The sequence below is a fragment of the Magnolia sinica genome, chromosome 4 (genome assembly GCF_029962835.1).
Source record: "Magnolia sinica isolate HGM2019 chromosome 4, MsV1, whole genome shotgun sequence".
NCBI lineage: Eukaryota > Viridiplantae > Streptophyta > Magnoliopsida > Magnoliales > Magnoliaceae > Magnolia > Magnolia sinica.
Genome location: NC_080576.1, coordinates 511,850 through 534,595, shown reverse-complemented (window position 1 = coordinate 534,595; position 22,746 = coordinate 511,850). Strand labels below are relative to the sequence as shown.

Sequence of the window (22,746 nt, the reverse complement as noted above, 5' to 3'; positions counted from 1 at the left end):
AAAGTTCTCCCTGTAAAATTAATTTTTCTGCTGCTCTTTGTGGTGTGGTCCAGTGGATCTTTGGATATGATTTTTTTTTTTTTTTTTGGATAATGCTCCAAAATGATCTCAAATATGGATGAACGTTGTTGATATAATAAATACGTAACTGTAGGGCCATGTAACTTCGATCTCTTTTGAACCGTTCGTATGACTCGGACTTCGAGGAGGGTCACCGATCGCTTCAAGCACCAGCCGATCCGCATGAAGGAAAAAGCAGGGGCATTTTCGTCGTTTGGCAAGTCGTCCGTACATATGGGGCTTAATCTGGTGAGGTAAAAAAATTGGACTTCAAAGGTAAATGAGCCATAAATGGGTCGTACAGTGGTAAATTTCTTGCAATAACCCACCACGATTGAAGAAGATCTTCCATCCATCCTCTTTTCGTTTTTCTCTTTTAATAAAATAACAATAATTTTTTATATGAAGAAATGAAATGGCAATGGATGCGAGAAGGCCATCTTCTCCACCGCAGAAACCCATCCAATCTCCATCTCCAGGTTTGCTTCCACACTTCTTTCCCCTTCTTCTTCTCCTGTCAGAACTATCCTTTTTTAACTTCAAGAAAAGAAAAACCCTTCTCCACTGACTCCACAATTCCTTCTTCTTCTTCTTCTTTCAAGAATCCTTACGCATCCATTTCATCACCTCGAGATGAAAGAAGCCAAACCCAACTGGATTTCATTTCGAATTGCTGCTCTGGCATCGGGCTTTCGGTTATTTCGAGGTGTTCTTCCTTATGGGAAAAGAAAGTTGAAATCTCTGCACAAGCTTCCCTGCAACATCTTCTCAAGAAGCTCCTCCATTTGTCGCCAGGGACAATACGTCGTTTCTGGCGGGTTTCAGCACTCAAACCTGAGGATGTCCTCGTAATTTTACTGGATTGTCCATTCGATCATGGTAACTCCAAAAAGGTGGGACTTTTATGGGAATTGTTCAATTGGGCTGCTGACCAAAGGAGGGAGTTTACACACCTCCCTCAGTCATGCAAAATCATGGTTTCTATGCTTACACGAGCAGGATTGCTTACAGAAGCTGACCACTTGCTTCGGACAATGGAAGATCGGGGGGTTTTGTCAGGTTGTCCTGAATCTTATTGTGAGATTATTGAAAAGTATGTCAAGGCCTATGAGTTAGAAATTTCAATGGGATTGTACAAACGGGCGATGGATCGAGGTCTAGTCCTGTCCAAATCATGTTACCAAGCTCTCCTTGATCTTTCGATCAGAATGAACAAAACCCAATTAGCATCAAGACTCTATACAGATATGACAGTGGCTGGATATGGATCAAGTTCAGGAATGCCTGCTTTTGAGTTTGTTATTGGAATCCTGTGCAAGGATCAAAAGATTCAAGAAGCCAGAAATCTTCTTAAGCAAGTGATGGGCTTTGGTATTGAGCCTAGCTGTGCTGTTCTTAACAAGATCGCTGATGGATATTGTGAGAAAATGGATTATGACGATCTGTTGAATTTCTTAATTGAATGGAAATATGCACCCGATGCTCATTGCTGCAATAAGATAATATCTTCTCAATGTAGGAATTTGGGTGCAGAGTATGCATGTTTATTTCTAAATAAATTGGAGGCTTTAGGCTTTGTGCCAGATGATGTAACCTTTGGAATCCTTATAAGTTGGAGTTGCAGAGAAGGGAAGCTGAAAGATGCCTTTATTTATCTGTCTGAACTTCTGGGTAGACGCCTAGAACCCAACATTCATGCTTATAATGCTCTTATCAGTGCAATGTTTAAGGAGGGCTTGGGAAAACATGCAAAAGATGTTTTCTATGATATGGTTGGGAGAGGGATATCAGCTGATCTGTCGACGTTTAGAGTTCTGTTAGCAGGCTACTGTAAAGATAGAAAATTTGACGAAGTGAAGCTGGTCATGGGAGAGATGGTGAGATGTGGTCATGTCTCATTATCTCCTTTGGAGGGTGTGCTTTCCAAGGCCTTTATGGTCTTGGGCATCGACCCTTTGCGAGTGAAGGTGAAGAGGGATAATGATGTGGGGCATCCAAGGGCAGAGTTTTTCGATACCCTTGGCAATGGGCTCTATTTAGAAACGGATATCGAAGAGTTTGAGAGGACCATGACAGCGATTCTGTATGATGCCTTGAGTCCCAACTTAGATCATGTTGTAGTTAAGGCATGCCACGATGGGGATATAGAAATGGCTATGAGGACAAAAAACGAAATGGTTCAGTGGGGTCAGAAGCTCTCCTTGTCTGCCTACACCAAATTATTGAAAAGGCTCTGTGCATCACATGTTCACATTGATGTAGCTGTTGATGTTTTAGAGGAAACAATGGAATGGTGCAATCAGCTGGACCAAGCAACTCTGAATTTGCTCATCCAAGCTATCAGCAAGAAGGAAATGATCTACAAGGCAAAGCTGATTCTGGCCGGGATGCTCCAAAGGGATCTGCCTGTTGAGAGCGGGACTTATATGGCTCTCATCATGGGCTTTTGCAAGGAAGGGAACATGAATGAACTTCAGGAATGCTGGGAGCTAGCAAAAAAGCATGAGTGGTTACCTGGGCCCAAGGAATGCAGGCCTCTTGTCAGCTGTCTATGCAAAAGAGGAATGCTTAAGAGAGTATTAGAGCTTTTTGAAACGATGGTGGAGAGCTTCCCTTACTTGATTTCTAATATCTGTGATGTATTTCTCAAAGAGCTTTGTGTTGCGGGCTTTACAAGCATTGGACATACTTTGGTGGAAGAGGTTCTTGAGAGGCGTCTGCCCTTGGATCATGCAGCTTATTACCATCTTATAAGAGGGTTCTGCAAGGAAAAGAAGTTTTCCGAGGCCCTTGGAATACTTGATATTATACTAGAGAAGAACATGGCCCCATGTGTAAATGAATATAAGCTATTAATCCCTCAGTTATGTAGGTCGAACAGATTGGACAAAGCCATGTCTTTAAAGGAGGTCATGTTGAGTGAGCAATCGGCAGGTTCTACTTTTTTCTATAATGGTCAAATGAATGGATTGTGTAAGACAGGGAAGGTCAGTGAGGTGGCTCTTGAACTCCAGAAGATGATGGTGAAGGGGGTCTGCTTAGACAATGACACCTTTAACATTATGCTTTGCGGGTATTGTCAAGAAAACAACTTTCGCAGTGTGTGGGAGTTACTAGGTGTCTTGTTAAGAAAGAATGCCAGCATCACCATCTATGGTTACCGGGACCTGGTGCGCATGATGTGCATGCAAGGTAGGGTGCATAACGCTTTGAGCCTAAAAGATGTTATACTGAGAGAAGATGAATACCCATACCTTGTCATATATAACATTATGATATTTTATCTTTTTCAAATGGGTAGGAGCTTGCTTGTGACAGAACTTTTAGGTGAAATGCACAAGAGGGGCTTGATTCTTGATCAAGTTACTTATAATTTCCTCACATGTGGCTATTTTAAGTGCAAAGATGTGCCTAAATCAGTGGAGATGCTGAAAAATATGATTGGTAAGAATCTGAGACCGAGCAGTCGTAGCTTCAGAATTGTGATTGGTCATCTCTGTGGTCATGGCGGACTTGAGAAAGCATTGCAGTTGAGTAGAATGATGGAACTTAGAGGCTGGGTGCATGGTTCAGTTGTTCAAACCATGCTTGTTGTAGGTCTTCTTTCATATGGAAGGCTTCAGGAAGCAGAACTCTTTTTGAGCCGAATGGAAGCAAAAGGCTTGATTCCTGATAACGTTGACTACAATGTTCTGATTAAACGGTTTTGTGGGTATGGCAGACTGAACAAGGCAGTCGATCTACTGAATGTGATGTTAATGAAAGGAAGCCTCCCAAGTGAAATCAGTTACAACGCGGTGGTACATGGGTTCTGTATCTGCAAAGCATTTGATCAAGCTCTTGTATTCCATACAGAAATGTTGCACAACAACCTTGTACCGAGCGTTGGGTCATGCGAAGCACTTGTCCATGGGCTTTGTGCTGATGGAAAAGCTGGCGAAGCAGAAAGGCTTTTGGACATCATGCACCTATCAGGTCAGACTCCAACGAGGGACATGTATCGGTCAGTGATCAACAGGTACTGCTCGGATAACAATATACGCAAGGCATCAGAACTTTTGCATCAAATGCAGCAAAATGGGCACGTGCCTGATTTCAGGACTCACTGGTCACTCATAAGCAATTTAAGCAATGCTGGCGACAAGGACAATGGTAACGGAAAGGGTTTTCTGTCTCAGCTTCTTTCTCAAAGCGGTTTTCCTTCAAAACACCCAAAGGTCAAAGGTGGTAAGCCAACACTTTAAGCTGTACATTTTTTTTTTTTTTCAAGTTTATACTTTTGTGAAGATGCATACATTGAGCTATTCTGGATTCTCTTGCATCCTTTCTTCCTGAGACCAGCGTCATAGGATCCTCCAATTCAAGGAAATAGTAAGAGTTTCTTCAAAGAAGCATGCTGACTTGAGCAACACAATCAACTGCCCTTTAACTTCTATTCTGATTGGAGGCTCATGCATGCACCAGTCTCTTGACCCTGATTCTACCAAAAAGATTCTGTTTGAAATCACACTAGTGAATTGGCTTAGCACAATGTGAGTTGACGATAGTTTGGAAAAATTGGAAACTGAATGGATTTATATGTAGGATTATCGTGGAAGGAAATGGGCAGGGTTAGGGGATTAGGTCTGGGCGAAAAAAGTTTTATGAAGAATAAGCATGGAGTGGTAGTAGCCAACAACCAATTGTAGCCTTGCAGGTGATCAGTCCTTTTTTCCTCCTGCTAAAAAAGGGTTATCTTGGTCATTCACGATAAAAGGGCAAAGGCTCTTTCAGTACACTGGATGAAGAAGAAAAGGCCTCGAAGATATTTGTGATGCCAACTCTCTCTTCTTCTGAATTGATGTGGAAAACCCCTCAAGGTATGCCATTTTCTTCAGACGTATTTCAGTTCTCCATTTTTCTTCTTCTTATGCTTTCCGTTTTGCAAATCAATGTGGAATTTGTAGATTTCTGTTAGGTTTTGGGGCTATAAACACTGCATTGAACAGATGTTGATTGTGTTCATCTCATAGCTTTTGCTTTCCCTATTTTCTTTATCATGAAGTCCTGCAAGTGTGAATGCTTAGAAGATACTTTCTATGCTCTAAAGCTGAGTTATTTATTTATTTTGAATAGAAAAAATCTGAGAATTTTGAGGCTGTAAGATGTTCATTTTCCAGTTGCTTTTTATGTTCTCTGGGATTTTATTTTTTTTTTCCTTCTTGTTTCGCTCCGCCAGTTGCTTTCTTCCGGGAAGCAGCCTGCCCGTCTTAATCAAGTCCACAAGGTCATTTTCCTTCCAAGGGTGACTTATCGCCTGCAGCTGGCCGTAGTTGATCGGTTCTCTTTCTTAAGATGCAGCTCTTTTAGCAAATGCCGCTCATTTTATTTTATTTTTAGTATATTCATTTCTTGGGAGTTTTGAGTTTAGTTTGACCCATTACCATTTGCTTTGGTTTTTCAGCTCCTCTTTCTGATCAGTACCCAGTACAACGTATTGTGTTTTTAATCTCTCCATCTTCCTCCCTCTCTCTCTCTCTCTCTCTCTCTCTCTCTCTCTCTCTCTCTCTCTCTCACTCTCTCTCTCTCTCTCTTTGTTTTTGTTTTTTTACTTCCCTTTCCTGCTATGTTTTGTCCTCATATTTCTAATTTGTGGGTATATTTTCTTCATGTTTTTTGGGTGTATTGGAAAGCTAGAGAAAGTTCACCAACACTTTGAAGGTTACTAAAATCGTGATTTGGTCCTCTCTATATTTGAGTTTCTGATTTGATTACTTTGATGCAATGCCTATGATGGGTCTTAAATATACTTTAACTACTATGAAAAAGAATTCTTCTGAGGCAGTTGGTTTTTGTCTTGAGTTGAAAGTATTGCATTTGGTATGTGTTTCTGCTTCTTCAATTGGTTAAAAGTGCCTTTACTGGTCCTCTCTATATTTGAGTTTCTGATTTGATTAATTTGATGCAATGCCTATAATGGGTTTTAAATATACTTTTAGTAACTACTGTGAAAAGGAACTCATCTGCATCATTTGGGTTTTGTCTTGAAATGAAAGTATTGCATTTGGTATGTGTTTCTGCTGCTGTGATTGGTTACTAGTTCGGTAGTCCTATACTTTCCAGAGGAAGTATGCCAACAAATAGAGCTTCATTTGGGCACTTTAAGTTGTACCAGAATGAGGTTACGTCAATTGAGTAGTTGAAGTGGAAAATCTGAAACCCATGGGCCTGTAAAACTCTGAAAGTTTTGAGTAGATAGCATGCACAGGTCCTCATGGATTGATCCATTAGTCTTGTTTTGAGTCTATAAAATAGTTGCGTAGGTTTACATATTTTTCCACTGTATGGTGATGGGTATGAATTACCATTTGGCATAAAAAAAAGGGAACTGCAAGTGATGATAAACCAGACAGGGACATCAACACTCCCCTCCGGAGGATGATGACTTGGTCTTGGGAATCTCTCTGATGCAATGTCCTACACACACACACACACACACACACACACACACACAAAAAGATGCAGAAAAAAGAGCACAGTGATGTACATGTTCTCATCTTCAGGTCCTTTGTTTTACCACTACTGATTTTTGAATCGTAATTTCTTGTTTAGTTTCGACTTTGGATGATATTTCCAAGCCCTTGCTTGAATTATTTGAAGTGCCTATGATGGGTTTATATATATTATATGTAATTTTTTATAATATACTTTGAGTTATGGTTATGGAAAAAAAAAGATCTGAGGCATGTCTGTTTATCTTTCTTCCTTTTCTTAATTGTTCTCTATTCTAGCAGGATGATTGCTTTCAACTTGGAGAACAGAGACTTTATTACTCAAACTCTTTCTTTTGCGTTTGTGGGATTTTGTTTGTGCAAGTGATGATAAAACAGACGGACATCCGCACTCCTTTGGGAGGATGTTGACTCGTCTTGGGAATCTCTCTGATGCAAAATTTTAATAAATTGTTGATTTTTTTTGTTTGTTTTGTGATTCGGTGGTTAAACTACAAATGAAATGAGGTGAAATGTAGCCACCACTCTATTTTCAATCTGGCTAAAGAGAGCCTAAACCAAATCCTGTTAGATACTCTTGTGGCTTATTGAGAAGTAATGATAGCTTGGTCATCATCAACCCACCATAATTCTCTCCTCTACTTTGAATTAGGTTGTGGATCCTGCAAAATCGGATTAAGCCTAATCCCAATTTGACAGGCCATGTCCCTTCATGCCAGATTTTTGGTTTTAAGACACTGATTTCCTCTGCATAATTGAGAGTGTGGGTGTGTTTAGTATGAAATTACACTTGGAGGGTTGGCAAAATCCCAATTACAGGGAGCTTTAGCGTGAGTAATCTCCCTTGAAGGGCTTTTGGCTTTGCTAAAATCGGGAGTAGGCGAAGTCCTGATTTTGCAGGATCGATGGTCCATGGATCATCAAGTTTTTATTTTTTATTTTTTTATTTTATTTTTAATTTTTAAATCTAATTATATTCTTCCTAATTTATTTGCTGCTATCTTCTTTATTTTTTTTCCCAGACATTTCTTGTTTGTTCTACTACCATTGCACATGATTGAGCTGTTTATTTAGCTGTTCCTGAACTGTTTCTTTAAATTCACTTGTTGGCACCCAGTTTTTTACTATTTAAACATTCTTCTTCAATGGTGAATCCAGCCAACACATGCAACACTGGCAAGTAATTCCAAACAAATCCTTCCTGCTAACTCTGGTGTTCATGTATTTCATTTCCAAACCCAAAATCCCCCATTGTGTATGGAACATGGCCCAGAAGGCGTAGTCTTCAGGTGATTTCAACTGTCCAATGGGTGGCCATCTTACAGATTGTTAAAGGGAAACTGTATAGAGCTCAGCAGGAAGTAAATTAATATCATTTAATCAGTGTGGTTTTCAGTATACTCTATACACAATGGGCCCCGTGATTTAGACAGTTTGGATTATGTTACATATATTCCACATGTACACTGGATGAACTGTCACGACTTAGACACATCAGTCACCTTATAACGGAGAATTTGGAAATGAAGAAAGCATCTGCTTCTAGTCTCTTTTCTGTTTTTCCTTAAGCTATGTTGTGGTAAGTTTATTTTCAAATATTTTTGGGAGTATCATTTTACTTAGAAAGGATGGGTCTTGCATAGAATGTGCCTCCTTGCTTTTGGGAAATGCTAGGGTGTAATTTTTTTCTGTCTGCAACCAACTACATTGTATGGGGTAAGTCTATTTGTGTAGGGCTATTGACTGTTGAATGCATGCAGACCAAACTTACTTCATTTCCTCTTTCTGTTAGCAAGCTTTAGAAAATGCTGATATCTCAGTAATATAAAAGTCTATTGTTCACACCCCAAGTGCAGGGTTGTGATGTAGTAATAAACTCGGTAAGACCGAGGTCGAATCCACAGGGACTGAAACCTGTACGTTATCTAAAAATAACCAGATCTAGAACTAGGCTAAGATGAAATTTAAACCAATTGTGATTTGAGGAATATGGTGAAATATTAATTTAAACTTAAAGAATTCAGAGAAAGTGAACTAGGGATTCAGAGGATCCACTTGTAGAGATCAGGGAGATCTTATACCTGCTTCATGGATATTATACTGAACTTACTTGATATAGTTTTCAAGAGATGAAAGGTATAAGAATTAGGTATGATTCCATCACAAATCCATGCCTAAGAGACCAGGTAAACAACAGAACTTAGACCAATCCATAACCAATCAAAAGATGTATGAGTGCTAGGAAGGATCCCATCATCCACCCATGTCTATGAGACGATGGCGAACAACAGGGTTTCTGAACATCAAAATAAAAGGAAAGGAATTATTCAAGCCATCACAGATCTACTGTAATTTAAATCACAACAAATCATTAATGACTAAAAGAATTTCTTAAATCAAACAAAGTCAATCAGTTCAGTTCAATCAAACCTGTAGAAGCTCCCATCACGCTACAAGCTTCACCTCTTAGCCCTAGCTAAGGGATTTAGCCTAACATAATCATAGGAAAAAGAAGAAAAATAAAGAAAAAATACATAAAAATTCCAAACACTTCTCTCTCCGCCTCTCTCTCTCTATCTGACGTCCCCTATTCAAGCATACCCTCTTCTCCACGTTTGGAACTCTTTTTATAGCTTTTGGAGTGGTGGAAATCGGATTTGGGAAGCTATCGTACGCGCAGCGAAAGCCTTTTCGCAGCCAAGTTTGGGGCTTCATAACTCTCGCGTTCCTTGCATTATTTCTGTAAAATCAGCGTCTCTTGAAAGTATTTTGGCTGGCCTACACGATGGACGGTTCAGATCTGCCATATGATCAAAGATGGTGGGCCACAACTGCCTGAAAAATCAGATTTCGCGGACGTGCGTAGCCTTTCGCACGTCCGGCGCTGACGTGATCGGTGGGCCCCACAGAGGTGTTTTCAAGGAAATCCACCCCGTCCATTAGATTGCCCTCGAAATTTCAGTAAGAAACGGATGGTTTTTCATATCCATTGACTAAGAATCAGAGAAGAAATCATCCAAACATCAATTTGAACGTTGCAGGGCAATCCACTTATGGCCTCTGTATCGCGCACGTGTGATTGCATGAGTCCAAAAGCTCAGCATGGGTTCGATGAATTCGTGGCCCTCTACACGATGGACGGATTGGATTATCCGTACAGGCCATGGGTGGGGCCCACTTGCGTCCGCAAAAACGGACAGTTTCCGTCCGTTATACAACGTTAATGCGGCAATTGCCGTTTTAAAGAAGAAGATACGGGTCAGCCGCGCTGACCCGTTATACACGGTATGGTGCGGCTCGGCACATGTGTACCTCATGTACACACTTTGGTTATACGGGGCCCACTGTAATGTATATACAAGATCCGATCCATCCATTTGTTTCCTCATCTTATTTAAACCGCCGAGACCAAAGTTGAGACAATTCCAAATATCAGGTGGGCCCAGAATCAACGGTTTATGGGCTGATCTGTCAGTTGGGGCACTTCTATAGTGATCCAAGGGCTAAATTTTGATATGTACGGTTAATTTATGGCCCTCAGGCCATGTATGAAGTTTTGAGCCAATCAGATGGCGAGAACTATATGATCTTGCATTTTTCACCAATTTCAGGCCTCTTTAACGTGAATAACTTGATTTCCTCGGATCCCTGGTGTGTAATTCCATCGATCTTGGTCCCCTGGAGTCCATCCCTTGCCTTGGGTGTCATCAGAGCGTCAAATCCATGGTTTAAGCACCCTTTTTCAGTTCATGCTTGTCAATATACTCTGCATCACAAATACAATTAAATCAGGCTATTAAACGGTATCATGCTTGTAAATCCATGCAATAAATGGGTCTGATATGCAATATTTAACCCTCAACATCTATTTGTGCTAATCACATAAGGGGCGTGCTCCAGTGGTACTGGTCCCGCAGTAAGCTTATGGTGGTACCAGGTAGATGTGGTGTCCACTTGATGACTCTCACCGTCCAACCTGTCTTTCAGATGCATCCCTTCAAAATCCCTAGCAAGAAAAACTCATCCCGATCCAAAACTAATGCTGGCAACGGCAAAGGGAACTATCTGTGAGGGAATGCCCACCCTTGAATTGCTCAGGGGCTCACCTGAATTGCAAAGCATCCTGAATATTGGCATGACCCTTTATCTGTACTGGATAAAAGATCTGAACAGCGTTGATTATATACACACAACATAGTGGGGCCCCCATGCTAATCAACAGTGGGCATTCCTTCTCTATATTCCTTGTGCTGTGGCCCATCTGAGTTTTGGATCGGTCTGATTTTTGGGCTATGAAAGTTTTCTGAGGTGATTCAACTTATGGACAAGATGGATTCTGCGAATGCATCGCCAGACCCCACATCTGCCCGGTACCGGTACCACTGGAGTGCCCCCTATCACAGATGTTTGTGCTGCCTTTTCTCGTTTATCTTGGATTTGAGGGCAAAAGCTGAATATCTATCTTTGCTATACAATCGAGAAGCAGATTTTGAGTCATTTCACTACCATGGCTGGACAAAGAAACAACTATGGTAAACGATCCTTGTCAGTAAGATTTGTGCTGAAAACGGAGGAAGAGAAGAAACCCTGGCAATGAGAGAGATTGGCATGCTCCTGGGTCGGATGATACTGTCTATAGTTATTTATGTCCCAGGAGAAAGGTAGCATCATTGGGATGGGCGGGAAGATTGTCACGCAACCAAGACAAGAAAGTCAATCCAAGATCAGGATTAATGAGAGTGTACTGGGCTGCAAGGAGCTTGTTGTAATCATCTTTAGTTCAAGGTGACAAACAAATGCCTTTGAAGATACTGGCTATTTTATTTGCTCAGCACAATTTGCTCTATTTAGGATACATGAGAGGTTTGTAGCAGATGAGGCACGAGGTCATGAAGATCTGATGTTGGTTCTCATCAAACCACTGCTCTTCGGCTTGTACCATTGGATCAGATTAGATGTGTGATTTGGAAAGGTGGACAGATAATTCAAAGTATATGCAGTGAGACTGGTGTTCAGATTATGAAGAAATGAACATGGCCTCCATTTTCCAAGGGCAATGATGAGCTTCTCCAAGTTCCGTAATTCATCCCTTGTTGTGAGATATGATTTATTTCCTTGCATGTCAAACAATCATACTGGTTACATTGGCACCTCTAACAAGATAAAATCTTCATTGTTTATTTATTTATTTCTTCCTTTTGTTTTGTTATGATTTATACTCCATATGTACAAACTGATTATCAATTGTTATACTCTGCCAGAGTATCCATGTATTTCTTCATAATTAATTAAGTCCGATGTACACAGTACATTAGCAGGCCTCAATTTTTCACAGACCGGCAAATGGGGGGCGTGTTTTCCTACATGTGGGATCATAGTTTGTTGATCCAATACTTTATGTGATGGGCCCAACCATCGATGGAGCATGCATCAAAAGCTTTCATGAGCCAATGATTTGCACCCTTGATTTTTGGTATGTCTATATTGTCGCTTTCTTTCTTAATCACCTAATTTTAGAAGGGACAGGATCTTTAGATCTGATATATTTTTAGGGACATCAACAATCTATTGCATGCTATCAAAGCAATGGTTTATCGGCGACGGATGACCCATTTATAGGAATAAAAACCTGGGTAATCGTGTATCTACATTTATTTTTTTTCATTTATTATTATTATTATTATTATTATTATGTGTGAAATGTGGTTGCTTTCAATGTGGTGAGATGATAATATGGGAGGATTTTTCGGCTATGATATAACATGTGTATGAATTGATTTTGTGAAGCATGCGAATGGGATGGAACAATCTTGAAGTAGAGCATCATACTGGTTTAAAAAGATCCAACTAAATGAACCTCACAACACATGTCTGAGATATCCAGGCCATCCATCATGCAAGGATTATCTCATGCAAGGATTATCATGAATACCGACTAGTGTTATTGATCAGGCAGCTATGAATAAATGACCAACGTTGCATATTCCAAGTTGGGTGGCAGTGGCACCTCATGTAGGGACGTGCATGCTCTCAAGTTCTCACGTGTTGGGAATGCGAACAATCCTCTTCGCTTAAGCCATATAAACGAACACCATGGCTGATTTTTTAACAACCCTACATCTTTCTGTTCAGTTATTTGTTAGGAGCTCCTACAACGCACACAGGCCTATGTACACGCCACCGCAACAGGTGAAATGGGACGGACCGTACACATGTTCAGGCTCAAAAATAAACCTGGTCCACTAAGCAGGTGGGCCACGATGGCAAGTAAGAAAAAATCAGCCAAGTATTCCTACATCTGTTTCCTAAAGTTTGGCCCACCTGACTAGTGGACTGACGGGATTCCTGGGCTAGAAGAGCATGTAGGCAGCGGTATCAGTGTGATGAATGGACTGGATCTGGTACCTTTGTGCCATGCTAACACAGGTGTTGCCTACCCTTCTTATTAACTCATTAGCAAAGCTCGATTGGAACATCCACACAACTCCAAATCTTTAACAATCCATGGATAAAAAATGGTGCTGAACCGCTTTACAGGCTAGTAGAAGCTGTGCCAGAGAGAGAGAGAGAGAGAGAGAGAGAGAGAGAAATGTCGGTGAGAAGAAAAAAGGTCCGTATTAATAGCATGTGTGGGCAAATTGATGAATATGCTTTCCTGATTTTTGGTACATGGCATGTTCAGCGGTGGGGCTTACCTGATGAACGGCAGGATCTTTGATACATGTGATGCAGGCAGCGATCATTGAATCACGATGAAAAAGAAAACTAAATCCGTTCTGGTTACTGTTCATGGGATCTAGGCAGAGAATTGAAAATCCAAAGCCACGTTGTCATCCTTATCCAGAAGGACATGGATAGGTGAGCCGGACACGTCAAGACGCAGGGAATCTAAGTAGACGGGCTCTTTTTTAAATCTAGCAAGTGGGACCTGTCATAAGTGAGCTTTCTAGAAAAGAGAAATTTGCTGATGTTTTAGGTAGTGCCTTGGAAATACCAGCTTGGACGGTTTTCTTTGGGGGGACGTTGAAACCGACGCCGAGAGAGAGAGAGAGAGAGAGAGATCTTTGCTCCGGGTTTTGAGCCCGCTCAAATCAAGCACGACTTTACATCGCGTGGGCGTTAATGTCACACATATATTATGTTGAAGTATGTGCCAACATTATTTAATACCATTATATTATTTAAGTCGTCCATCAAACTACCAAAACTCCAAGCACAGAGAGTGAAACTCTTATAAAAAAGAGAAAAGAAAACAAAAAGTGAAATTTGAGAAAGGTATTGAAAAAAAAAAGAAAAAAGAAAAAAGAATAAAAGAAGATGGTGAGAGAGAGTACATGATCTGGGTTGCTCATATAGGTCTTAACTGTTTCAACAACTTTATCCAATGATTTAAGTGATGCATTTGTTAGAACATAAATCAAGAACTGCATTAGTTAATGAGAACTAGTTCAAGTTGAAGCAGGATTGCAGTGACATTTGAAATCCTTGGACAGGTATTTGGATATGTTTGTCGTGCAAAGACACAGATTTTAGGGCGTGTTTGGGCAATGGGATTAGGAGGGATTTGGTGGGATGGGATTCATCTGGTCCTGTGCCAATTCCATTCCATATTTGGGAAGAATGGAATTAGGTGGGACTTAGATTAGATGGAATTGCATTGGATCCTGTGCCAATTTCACTCAATGTTAGCAACTTGTGTAGGTCCCACCATAATGTGTGGGCTATATCCACACCGTCCACCCATTTTATGAGATTATTTTAGAGCGTGGGCCAAAAAAATCAGGTAAATCTAAAGCTCAAGTTGACCCCACCATAGAAAGCAACGGGGATTGAATACTTACCGTTGAAAACTTCTTTGGGGTCACATAAGTTTTGGATCTACCTCATTTTTAGGCCCGTGCCATAAAATGAGGTTACAAAACAAATGAACGGTTTAGATATAACACGTGTGTTATTTTTAGTAATTTCAAATGATCATGGGTATATCCATTCAATGTACCACCGTACTACCAACAAAGCATGTTATTAATCTTATCCCATGACAACAGGGACAATCCCTGCCATGGGTAATAATTATGTTTTTTGAATCCCATCCCACCTAATCCCTTCTAATCCCACCGCCCAAACACGCCCTTAGGAACTTTCGATTGCTAATTGCTCCAACATCCTTTTTTTTTTTTCCAAGCACTAGACTGCCCATTAGCAACCTGTAAAAGTAAACAAGCACTAGTCTACCGCTTAAAAAGATGGTTGCATACAGTGGCTTTTATTTCATACATAACCTTTCTTTTGCCTTAGTTTCAATGCAGTAAAAAATAAAATAAAGTGAAAAGAGGCATAAGTTTATTACAAGCATAGCAACACCATCTATATCCCTTTGAACCTGCACACATGCATCTCAATCCAATCCTTAGTAGATGTCCTTTTTCATATTTTACAATTAAATCATCATAAATGTTTGATTGAAAGACATGAATCTATCAGCAGTTTTCATTAGTTGGATGTTGAGATAACTGGAACAAAAAGGTACACCAATTGCTTGTAATCAAGGGATATAAAAATCTCATTGATAAATGGCCACATGTGAATGTCAGAGGTGATGCATGCGGCGGAAAGGCTTGCCGAAAAGCATTTTTTGATTTTTAAAAAAAATAAACAAAAAAGGATAGGGGCCGATCTACAATGCAGCCTTGCACGGTTGAGCCCAGTATTTCTTCGGGCCAGAATTTTGAATTAGCCAAGCGGTCCAAGCTTATTCAAAATATTGATTTTGCCTGGCGCATTGCTAGCTCTGGAATTGGCTATTGAGAACCTGCTGTTCAAAATCAGATTGGTTGAACAATCCTAACCTCTGATTTGTAGACACTTATTTGTTGAAATAAGACCATTGGATAGGTTTACCTTTAACAATCCTTTAAATGTCCACCATCTGACATTTAGATAATCAAGCAAGGATTACTTTTGATGGGCGATAAATGTAAATTGGTGCCCAAAATTTGGATGGTTTTATTTAAATTACTTACATGTAATGCGGACAAATTCAAAGTAATTTTTAAGTGTCTTGGTATCATCCATTACACTGCCCTAGTATCAAAGCATTTATCGTTTGCTAACTCTTAAAGGAAGGATCAAATATGCTTTTATTTACATTCAAATTTTAAATGTCGATACTCTATTTCTAACCATTTCTAAACAAGTCAATAAGAAGGGACAATGTTATAAAGAAATAACGTGTGAAAGATCTTTTAAAATATTTGGAGGGCTTTTTACGGAAGTAAAGTTGGCACTAAGCTGGATAATACACGTAATTTAATAACGAAGCACGACTAAAAAATTCAAGAGGTGGAAAGCGATCGAGCAGAAAAGAACGATTAGAAAGATATGAAGAGATTTGAAAGATTAACATAATAACAATTTAATTATCATGACTATTGAAATAAAGAAAAGAATCACTTAAAGAGAAACTACAAAATAAATATATAAATAACAAGAAGCTTAACAAAATAAATTGTCTAACAATTCAACAAACAAATCAAATTATATTTTCTTATTATATTTTACCTTTATATTTGTTTGACAGATCTCGTAATTAAAAATCCTTTCGTACGGAAATTAAGTTGCAACCTATTTTCGGAGGAAGAACTCCACCTCTGACAATCGCTTGATTATCTTATAACCATATTGTGAGTGATTGAATAGGCGATTAATCTTCTTGGGTCTTAGTGATATATGCTCACGATATATCTGCTTATCTTTGCGCTTGAGATAAGTTGATCGGTTTGAATTAAGCTTCATAATCAATTCTAACACACCTGCAAAAGTCACACGTGACTGAACCAAAATAAAAGCCAACAGCCAGATCCTAGAAAGTACTGTATCTAAGCTTGTTTTACAACCTGGCCACTGTTAAAACCTTGAATATAGTCTGTGGAGCCAGTGTGTTTATATATTGTATCCAATTCATTCAAGAATATCTCTATTTTAATTGATCTTTTGTTTTGTAAAATGTGGGGGCCACTTTTGAAGTGAAACAGCCCGATTTAGGAGGGCACAACATCAAAAAATTGTGGTTCACCTTATACAAAAGATCGGATCTAGAAAACTTGTAACCATTGGGGGCATGTGGTTGACTGTAGATGAATTTATAAAGAAATGATGGGACTCCCAGATAAGACAGGGCTACTCAAGGATTCCACTCATGGTTTGTAAAAAGGGTTTGGTGGGGCCAAGACCACGTGATAACTCCAATGACAACAGACCAAATCCAGATCGGAAAGCTCTGTCCTTGTTATCCATAATATCCATCTTCATTTTAATGGGGCAAGGTATTTACTTGGCGTTTATAAATGGTTGTCAAGACAAAAAGGATTTAATGGAAAATTCCATTACTTTATTTGTACCGTAATCACTAGGATTGAAATCTTTGTTTTCTAATTCTAAGCTGCAGTAGGGCCCTAGTGTTTCAATCCTTGGATGCTGCAATAACCTCACTTCACTGCACTGTGGTTAAGTCTACTTGGTCCCAATTTAACATAGCCTAAATTTGCGAGCCCAGTGGGTAGTAGTGGTACTAGGTCAAGGAGAATTACCATTCCAGCCTCATTGAGGTTCAGATAATGTCATCTGTTCATAGTTTGTTAATAAATATTAGTACCAATTTTAGTAAAAGTAGGATGTTTAAAAATAAATAAATATTTACTTATAAGTCAGTATGCGTAAAAAGTTTATTTATACAAATAAATAAATTTTTTTTTTTTTACATACACGTGTGGCACATGTACTGTGTCAATCTGCCACAAGTGAGTTGATATATTTAAGCATTCTGCGTTTGGAGACCTCCTACTTGCCACTTGCCACATAAATTAGATTATCACATGTATATGACACTGTGCACGCCACATGTATCAACGTGCCTATTCAAGAATCTCCCATTTGACCAGCGTGCCAGTATCAATCAATGAGCACCTTGCATTTTCTTGATGTGCCTATGTGTCAATTATTTACAGAAGTTGTATGCTGATCCACCTATCTTCATCTCAAGTGTTTGGTACAATAGGAACATACATGGGAATTTCAGGACGAATTATCTAGTTATATGGAATTTACCTTCGGCTACTGTTAAATAAAAATAAAAAATAAAATTCAATGGCAGGTTGGATGGGCATGAAAGCAAATTGGTCAATTGCTTGGGTTAGCCCTATTGTGATGTTTATTTAAAATCTAGCTACTCTGACCGATAGGTGAGTCACTTTGTATTAGGGCAAGGGCCCAAAAATCACTCTCATCGGTCTTTCAAGTGGACCACATGATTAGAAATTGTATATTGAAAACAATTACCTTCCAAATTGTTTCACTTGGTATGACCTACCTTAATCATGTACATGCCTTAGTTGCAACGCATAACTCTAAATTTTGGTGTGACATCTAATGGTTGGAGTAGATTTTGTATAATCATTATTGCGTGTCCTCTAAAAATCAAAGGTAGACATCTCTTCCCCAATTACTTTCTCTGTGTGGCCCATTTGAATCACAAGTTAGCCTGTTTTTTTTTTTTTTGGGCCTAAATTGGGATTGCTCATCTAATGGTTGGAGTAGATTTCACGTACAAATCATGGTCGGTCCTACCAAAAATCAAGTCCCGCATCCACATAGATTATTCCATTCACAAAAGGAGGAGGAAATGGCATGGGTTACAACTCTTGATTTTGACGGGCTCAACCTCTTGTTTAGATAAGATCCACTTCAATCATTTGATATTTAGTCGCATATTAGGTATGGAGACAAAAAATAAGGCCGACTTGTGAGAGGTCCTACCTTGATTTTTATAGGGCACACCATAATAATTGTCTAAAATACACTTCAGTCATTAGATTTCACACAAAAATTTAGGCATGTGTTCCTGACATCACGTCTCTTTGTGATTTACCTGGGCCATGCTAATCTAAATAATTTGGAGGGGAGCTACGCTTTATTTATTTTTTTCAATCATGTGATCCACCTAATGATATACCAATCCGATTTTTGGGCCCTTAGCCTAATATGTGTTGACGCACTTGATGGTTGAGTCAATTTTAAATAAACATTATCATGGGGCCCACCCGAGGTCTTTGAATATGATGTCACCTTTACATAACGTCTTCGGATATGATGTCACGTTACACATGAGATGGATGAGTGAAAAGAGAAGGATAACATTAGAAACAGATGAATATGGGGAGTTTATGTGTATCACTAATACATAATAAGACGAGAGAAAATAGACTTAGATGACTGGGAGACCAAGGATGGCAGTAGCTAAGAGTGACTTCCTGGAAGTCGAAGGCTCAAAAATGGCAAAGAAAGGTTCCAAAGGACATGGTTAAAGGTAGTAAGAAAAAACTTGATGACCTCTAATTTAACTGAAATTATGGCCATTGATAAAGTAGAATGCGAAAAAGTATTCATGTAGCATACCCCAATTAGTTGGGTAAGGATTAATTGATGATGATATGATGATCTCAATATCTAATTTCTAGAGTAATTGAAGAAAGAAAGAAAAGAAAATGAAAAATAAAAATAAAATTGCAAATGATAAGTAAAAGGAATTGAAGAACATTGAAACCTCTTTCATCATAGCTATGATCATCCACTGACAGAATAACCAATCGCATGGGCTTAAACAAAAAACAATAAGCCCTCTATTATGGGAAGCTCAATAAAAAAGAAAAAGAAATAAAAATAAAATCATGAAGCTGTTTTCCTCCATGCTTAATCGCGATTAGGCATCAGTAGGAGCTTCATACTGCCAATGCTGCATTTTCTGATTCTTCAATCTTATTGAGTAGAACAAAATCCTCTGTATTTCCAGTAGCAGATCTCAATGGGAAATGAATAGCAAGTTCCTTTTTAGCAGCTAAACTCAATAGCTCAGATTCTTCTAGACCTCTGGCGGGTCCGAGACTGCAACGTTCACCACCATGCTTCGCCAATGCATCTTTGAATTTCTTGATCTGCAGAAGAAGAATGAAACTTTGAAGCTATAATTCACAAGAAGTTGCCAATATGGTTATATGTAAAAAGGTTTGTTCTTGAAAACAATCTTGTGTTTGTAAAGGATGATGAATCTTACGGTTGCATTGGTGCAGCTGAAGCTACATAGACGACCTTGCACGCCTCTGTAGAAGCGGAAGAAGGGTAGTACGTGAACGTTGAGACTATAACACATGGATTTATGTTCTTCGTAATTGACTTGAAGGAATTGGACGTTCGGGTTCATTTCCGCAATCTGACAGATCTAAAAACAAGAGAGAAAAGGAAGTTTGTAATTCAATCTCTCACGCAAATTGCCCATGTATGGATTTGTTACTTGTTTAGAAAATGTTAAAAAGCATCAATTACCTTAGGATGAAGAGCTTTGCAACCCCCACAACCAGGTGAATAGAAATCAATTATAACAAGTTTATCTCCTGCATTTAACAAGGAATCAACGAGATGTTGAGCCGAATTGATCTGATTCATGTTGGAATGAATGCTTTTCTCCCACCATCTCATAGAACGGGGAATGCAGACCGATGCCTGAGCCTGAAATTCGAGAGGAGAAGTCATTTTCAAGAACCATAAAGGAGTGAGTAAAACAAAGAAAGAAAGAAGAGAAGAGAAAAGATAAATCTCGCATACATTAATGGAGAAATTAGAATGAGTTTTGGAGCTCCTCCGCTCTACAAGAAGGATCCCCTGTCTTCCCTTATGATCTGAAGATTTTGGTGGCGTATAGGACAGAGACCCATGGGAAGAAGAAATTCCAACGGCTCTCTTATCCTTGTTCAGCACAAATTCGTTCGAACCAGAAACGGTTACAGTGCTTCTCAAAGAAGCTGCCATTGAAAAAACTCGGGGAATCTTTTCGATTGGAAATAAGGACAAATAGAAGAGAGGAATCCGAATACAAAATCCCCTGTTTGTTGACGCTTGTTCAAAGACAGGTCCTCAAATGCATCAAAATCATGAAATACTCCAACAATCCAGCAACACCCACTTCTCTCTTCCTTTCAAAACAACTACTACAATCACACCAGCGACGTGTAGATCGAAATTCCCTTTATCTTTGATAATAACAGAGAGAAGGGGGGGGAGGCAAAGGCGAGAGGAGAAGAGGGGAGGAAGGAGCCTTTAAAATACTCGGCTTTATCCACTTTTCACTTCTATCTGTTTTTTCCGACAGCGAATTCGAAAAGATTGTTGAACGTTTTCGGGTTTGGTCCTTGCACTCTTTCATTTTAGTTGTTTTCGGTCTTTTTTTTTTTTTTTAAAAAAAATAAATTTAATTAATTAAATTTTTTTTTTTAATAACGGAAACTAAAAGCAGGCCTACCTTTTGTCTTTCTTCTTTTCTTTTTTTTTTTTAAGCTTTATTTATTTTTTTTATTTTTATTTTTAAGTGCATATAGCCGTCGGTTAAATTCTTGAATGAAGCGACGAACCGCGTTGCAATACTTTCTCTGGGAAACTGGATAAGGCTCCACGTCGGAAAACTAAAAGGACAGAGAGCGCTCTGGTCGTACCGGTACCGCCGTCTGCCTACTGTAGTACCGAGCAGCAGATGTAGGTGTATAAACGTAATCCAACCCGTCCGTCAGATGTGTCACCTCATATAAACCTAGGGTGTTAAACATCAGTCAGATCTCAAGTGGACTGCAACACAAGTAACAATGTGAGATGAGACGTCCACCCTTGATTTACACAAATGCCAAATTTAATTTCGAAACTGCATTATCTTCAGCCTGAATCTTCATCTAGACCAGATGGAGAGTTTGAATGAGCTAGATTTCATATATACAAATATGATAGATCCTCAAAGATACCAAAGGTGGAAGGAATTTTCTTAAAATGGTTACTTATAAAGTGCACAGTAATTGAGGGATAAACTTGATTTTAAGGCTTGAAGGTTAACATGCTCTGGCTCATACGATGAACGGGTTGGATTTTGAGCATCCATTGAGTCAGGCCCCCATCTTACTGGCATCATCATAGTTTATTATGGTACCGGTACCAGTGGTTCGGGTCAAGGGGAAAAAAGTAATGTTATGCTGGTCAGCTGATTTTTTAACCCAAGTTGAAAGCGAGGATGGATTGCATTTAGATTCCCCTCACGCTGCACTGCGTTAGTGGTTTGCCGTTGGCACTTGGCACCCACAGGTTTCTTTTATTTTGAAACTGCTAATCTGCTACCATCCCGCATGAGAAAATGCAGTACGCATGCGCAATATAAGAGTAATTCATTAGGTGAGTTACCGTGTGAACATCTTTTCTACCCAAATCATGCAGTTTAAAATTCATCAGGTGGTACATCGTGTATAGACAGCGTACGGCGGAATGCACACGTGTGTTAAATAAAGCTTATGTCCAGGCCCACATGTGCGAGAACCAAGGGATCAGGTTGGTCTGCCATTTAGGCAATTTTCCAAAACTATATGGAGTCCACTCATGGTGCTGTTTTGATGGGTGGATTAGATCTGGGTCGCATTGTGCGATGCTGCTACATAATTTGGTGAATACAATATCTTTGTTGCGCACGCGTGTGAACCTGGGAAGAGCTGGTAAGACAACTCTCTCTCTCTCTTTTCTTTTTTCTGCCGCGCGCCGACCATTTTGTTTGGTAGCTCTGTCCCACCCAACAGATGAAACCACCCGACTTCTGTCCAGGGTATTTACCCACAGGCGAGTCCGACGCGGATAGGTACCACACGGATCCAGCGAAGTGTGTGCGGGCCTGATCATGGGGCTACCTCGATGTTTGTGTTGCATAGGATGCGGACTGGGTACTGGACCTAGCCAGAGGACGGTTCTATGAGGTTACCATGATGTATATGTTTTATTCATATGGTCCATTTATTTTGCGGATCATTTTAGGGCATGAATAAAGGATGCAGATTAAAAACCCAAGTGGATCACACAAAACAAAAGCAGTCAAGATTAAAAGCTTACCATTGAGAACTAGTTAGGGCCGCATTAAGTTGATTTTTATGTTTTCTCTTTATTCAGGTCCATGTGACCTTAAGAATGATTTGAATGGCAAATAAACACCCCGGTAGGCTTTAAGAAGTTGCCAACAATAAGAGTTTAATGTCCATTGTTTCCAGCGGCATAGTTTAAGCTTTCACCCTACATATTTTTGGAGACTACGCCTTAAAAAGACTTGTCAAAATAAATGGACAAC

General features: G+C 39.5%; 2 protein-coding genes, 2 long non-coding RNA genes, 2 other non-coding genes and 1 pseudogene across 8 annotated transcripts; 5 read left to right on the top strand and 2 right to left on the bottom strand.

The window, feature by feature from the left end:
* Positions 1-398: 398 nt before the first annotated feature.
* LOC131242046 (pentatricopeptide repeat-containing protein At5g15280, mitochondrial) lies at positions 399-4,679 on the top strand. Its single transcript, XM_058240405.1, has 2 exons — positions 399-539; positions 663-4,679. Exons 1-2 carry the CDS (start codon positions 471-473, stop codon positions 4,302-4,304), a joined length of 3,711 nt encoding a protein of 1,236 aa, XP_058096388.1. The 5' UTR covers positions 399-470; the 3' UTR covers positions 4,305-4,679.
* A 15-nt stretch (positions 4,680-4,694) lies between these two features.
* Positions 4,695-11,874, top strand: LOC131242047 (uncharacterized). Of its 3 annotated transcripts, XR_009169498.1 has the most exons (3): positions 4,695-4,919; positions 5,504-5,760; positions 11,038-11,874. It is a non-coding gene; the product is annotated as an uncharacterized LOC131242047 (long non-coding RNA). The 3 variants fall into 3 exon arrangements; XR_009169496.1 differs by lacking the exon at positions 4,695-4,919 and having other exon boundaries at positions 4,930-5,760; XR_009169497.1 differs by lacking the exon at positions 4,695-4,919 and having other exon boundaries at positions 4,930-5,760; positions 11,035-11,874.
* LOC131244950 (small nucleolar RNA Z267) lies at positions 5,821-5,887 on the top strand (annotated as a pseudogene).
* Positions 6,427-6,513, top strand: LOC131244952 (small nucleolar RNA R44/J54/Z268 family). The gene has a single exon (XR_009170718.1). It is a non-coding gene; the product is annotated as a small nucleolar RNA R44/J54/Z268 family (small nucleolar RNA).
* On the top strand, positions 6,908-6,990 carry LOC131244954 (small nucleolar RNA R44/J54/Z268 family). Its single transcript, XR_009170720.1, has one exon. It is a non-coding gene; the product is annotated as a small nucleolar RNA R44/J54/Z268 family (small nucleolar RNA).
* Positions 11,875-12,637: 763 nt separating the features above from the next.
* On the bottom strand, positions 12,638-13,394 carry LOC131242045 (uncharacterized). Its single transcript, XR_009169495.1, has 2 exons — positions 13,247-13,394; positions 12,638-13,099 (listed from the first exon to the last, which is right to left on the bottom strand). It is a non-coding gene; the product is annotated as an uncharacterized LOC131242045 (long non-coding RNA).
* Positions 13,395-19,135: 5,741 nt separating this feature from the next.
* LOC131242044 (thioredoxin-like 1-1, chloroplastic) lies at positions 19,136-20,664 on the bottom strand. Its single transcript, XM_058240404.1, has 4 exons — positions 20,208-20,664; positions 19,929-20,111; positions 19,660-19,824; positions 19,136-19,540 (listed from the first exon to the last, which is right to left on the bottom strand). The coding sequence occupies exons 1-4, from the start codon at positions 20,409-20,411 to the stop codon at positions 19,328-19,330; spliced, it is 765 nt and encodes a 254-aa protein (XP_058096387.1). The 5' UTR covers positions 20,412-20,664; the 3' UTR covers positions 19,136-19,327.
* Positions 20,665-22,746: the final 2,082 nt, after the last annotated feature.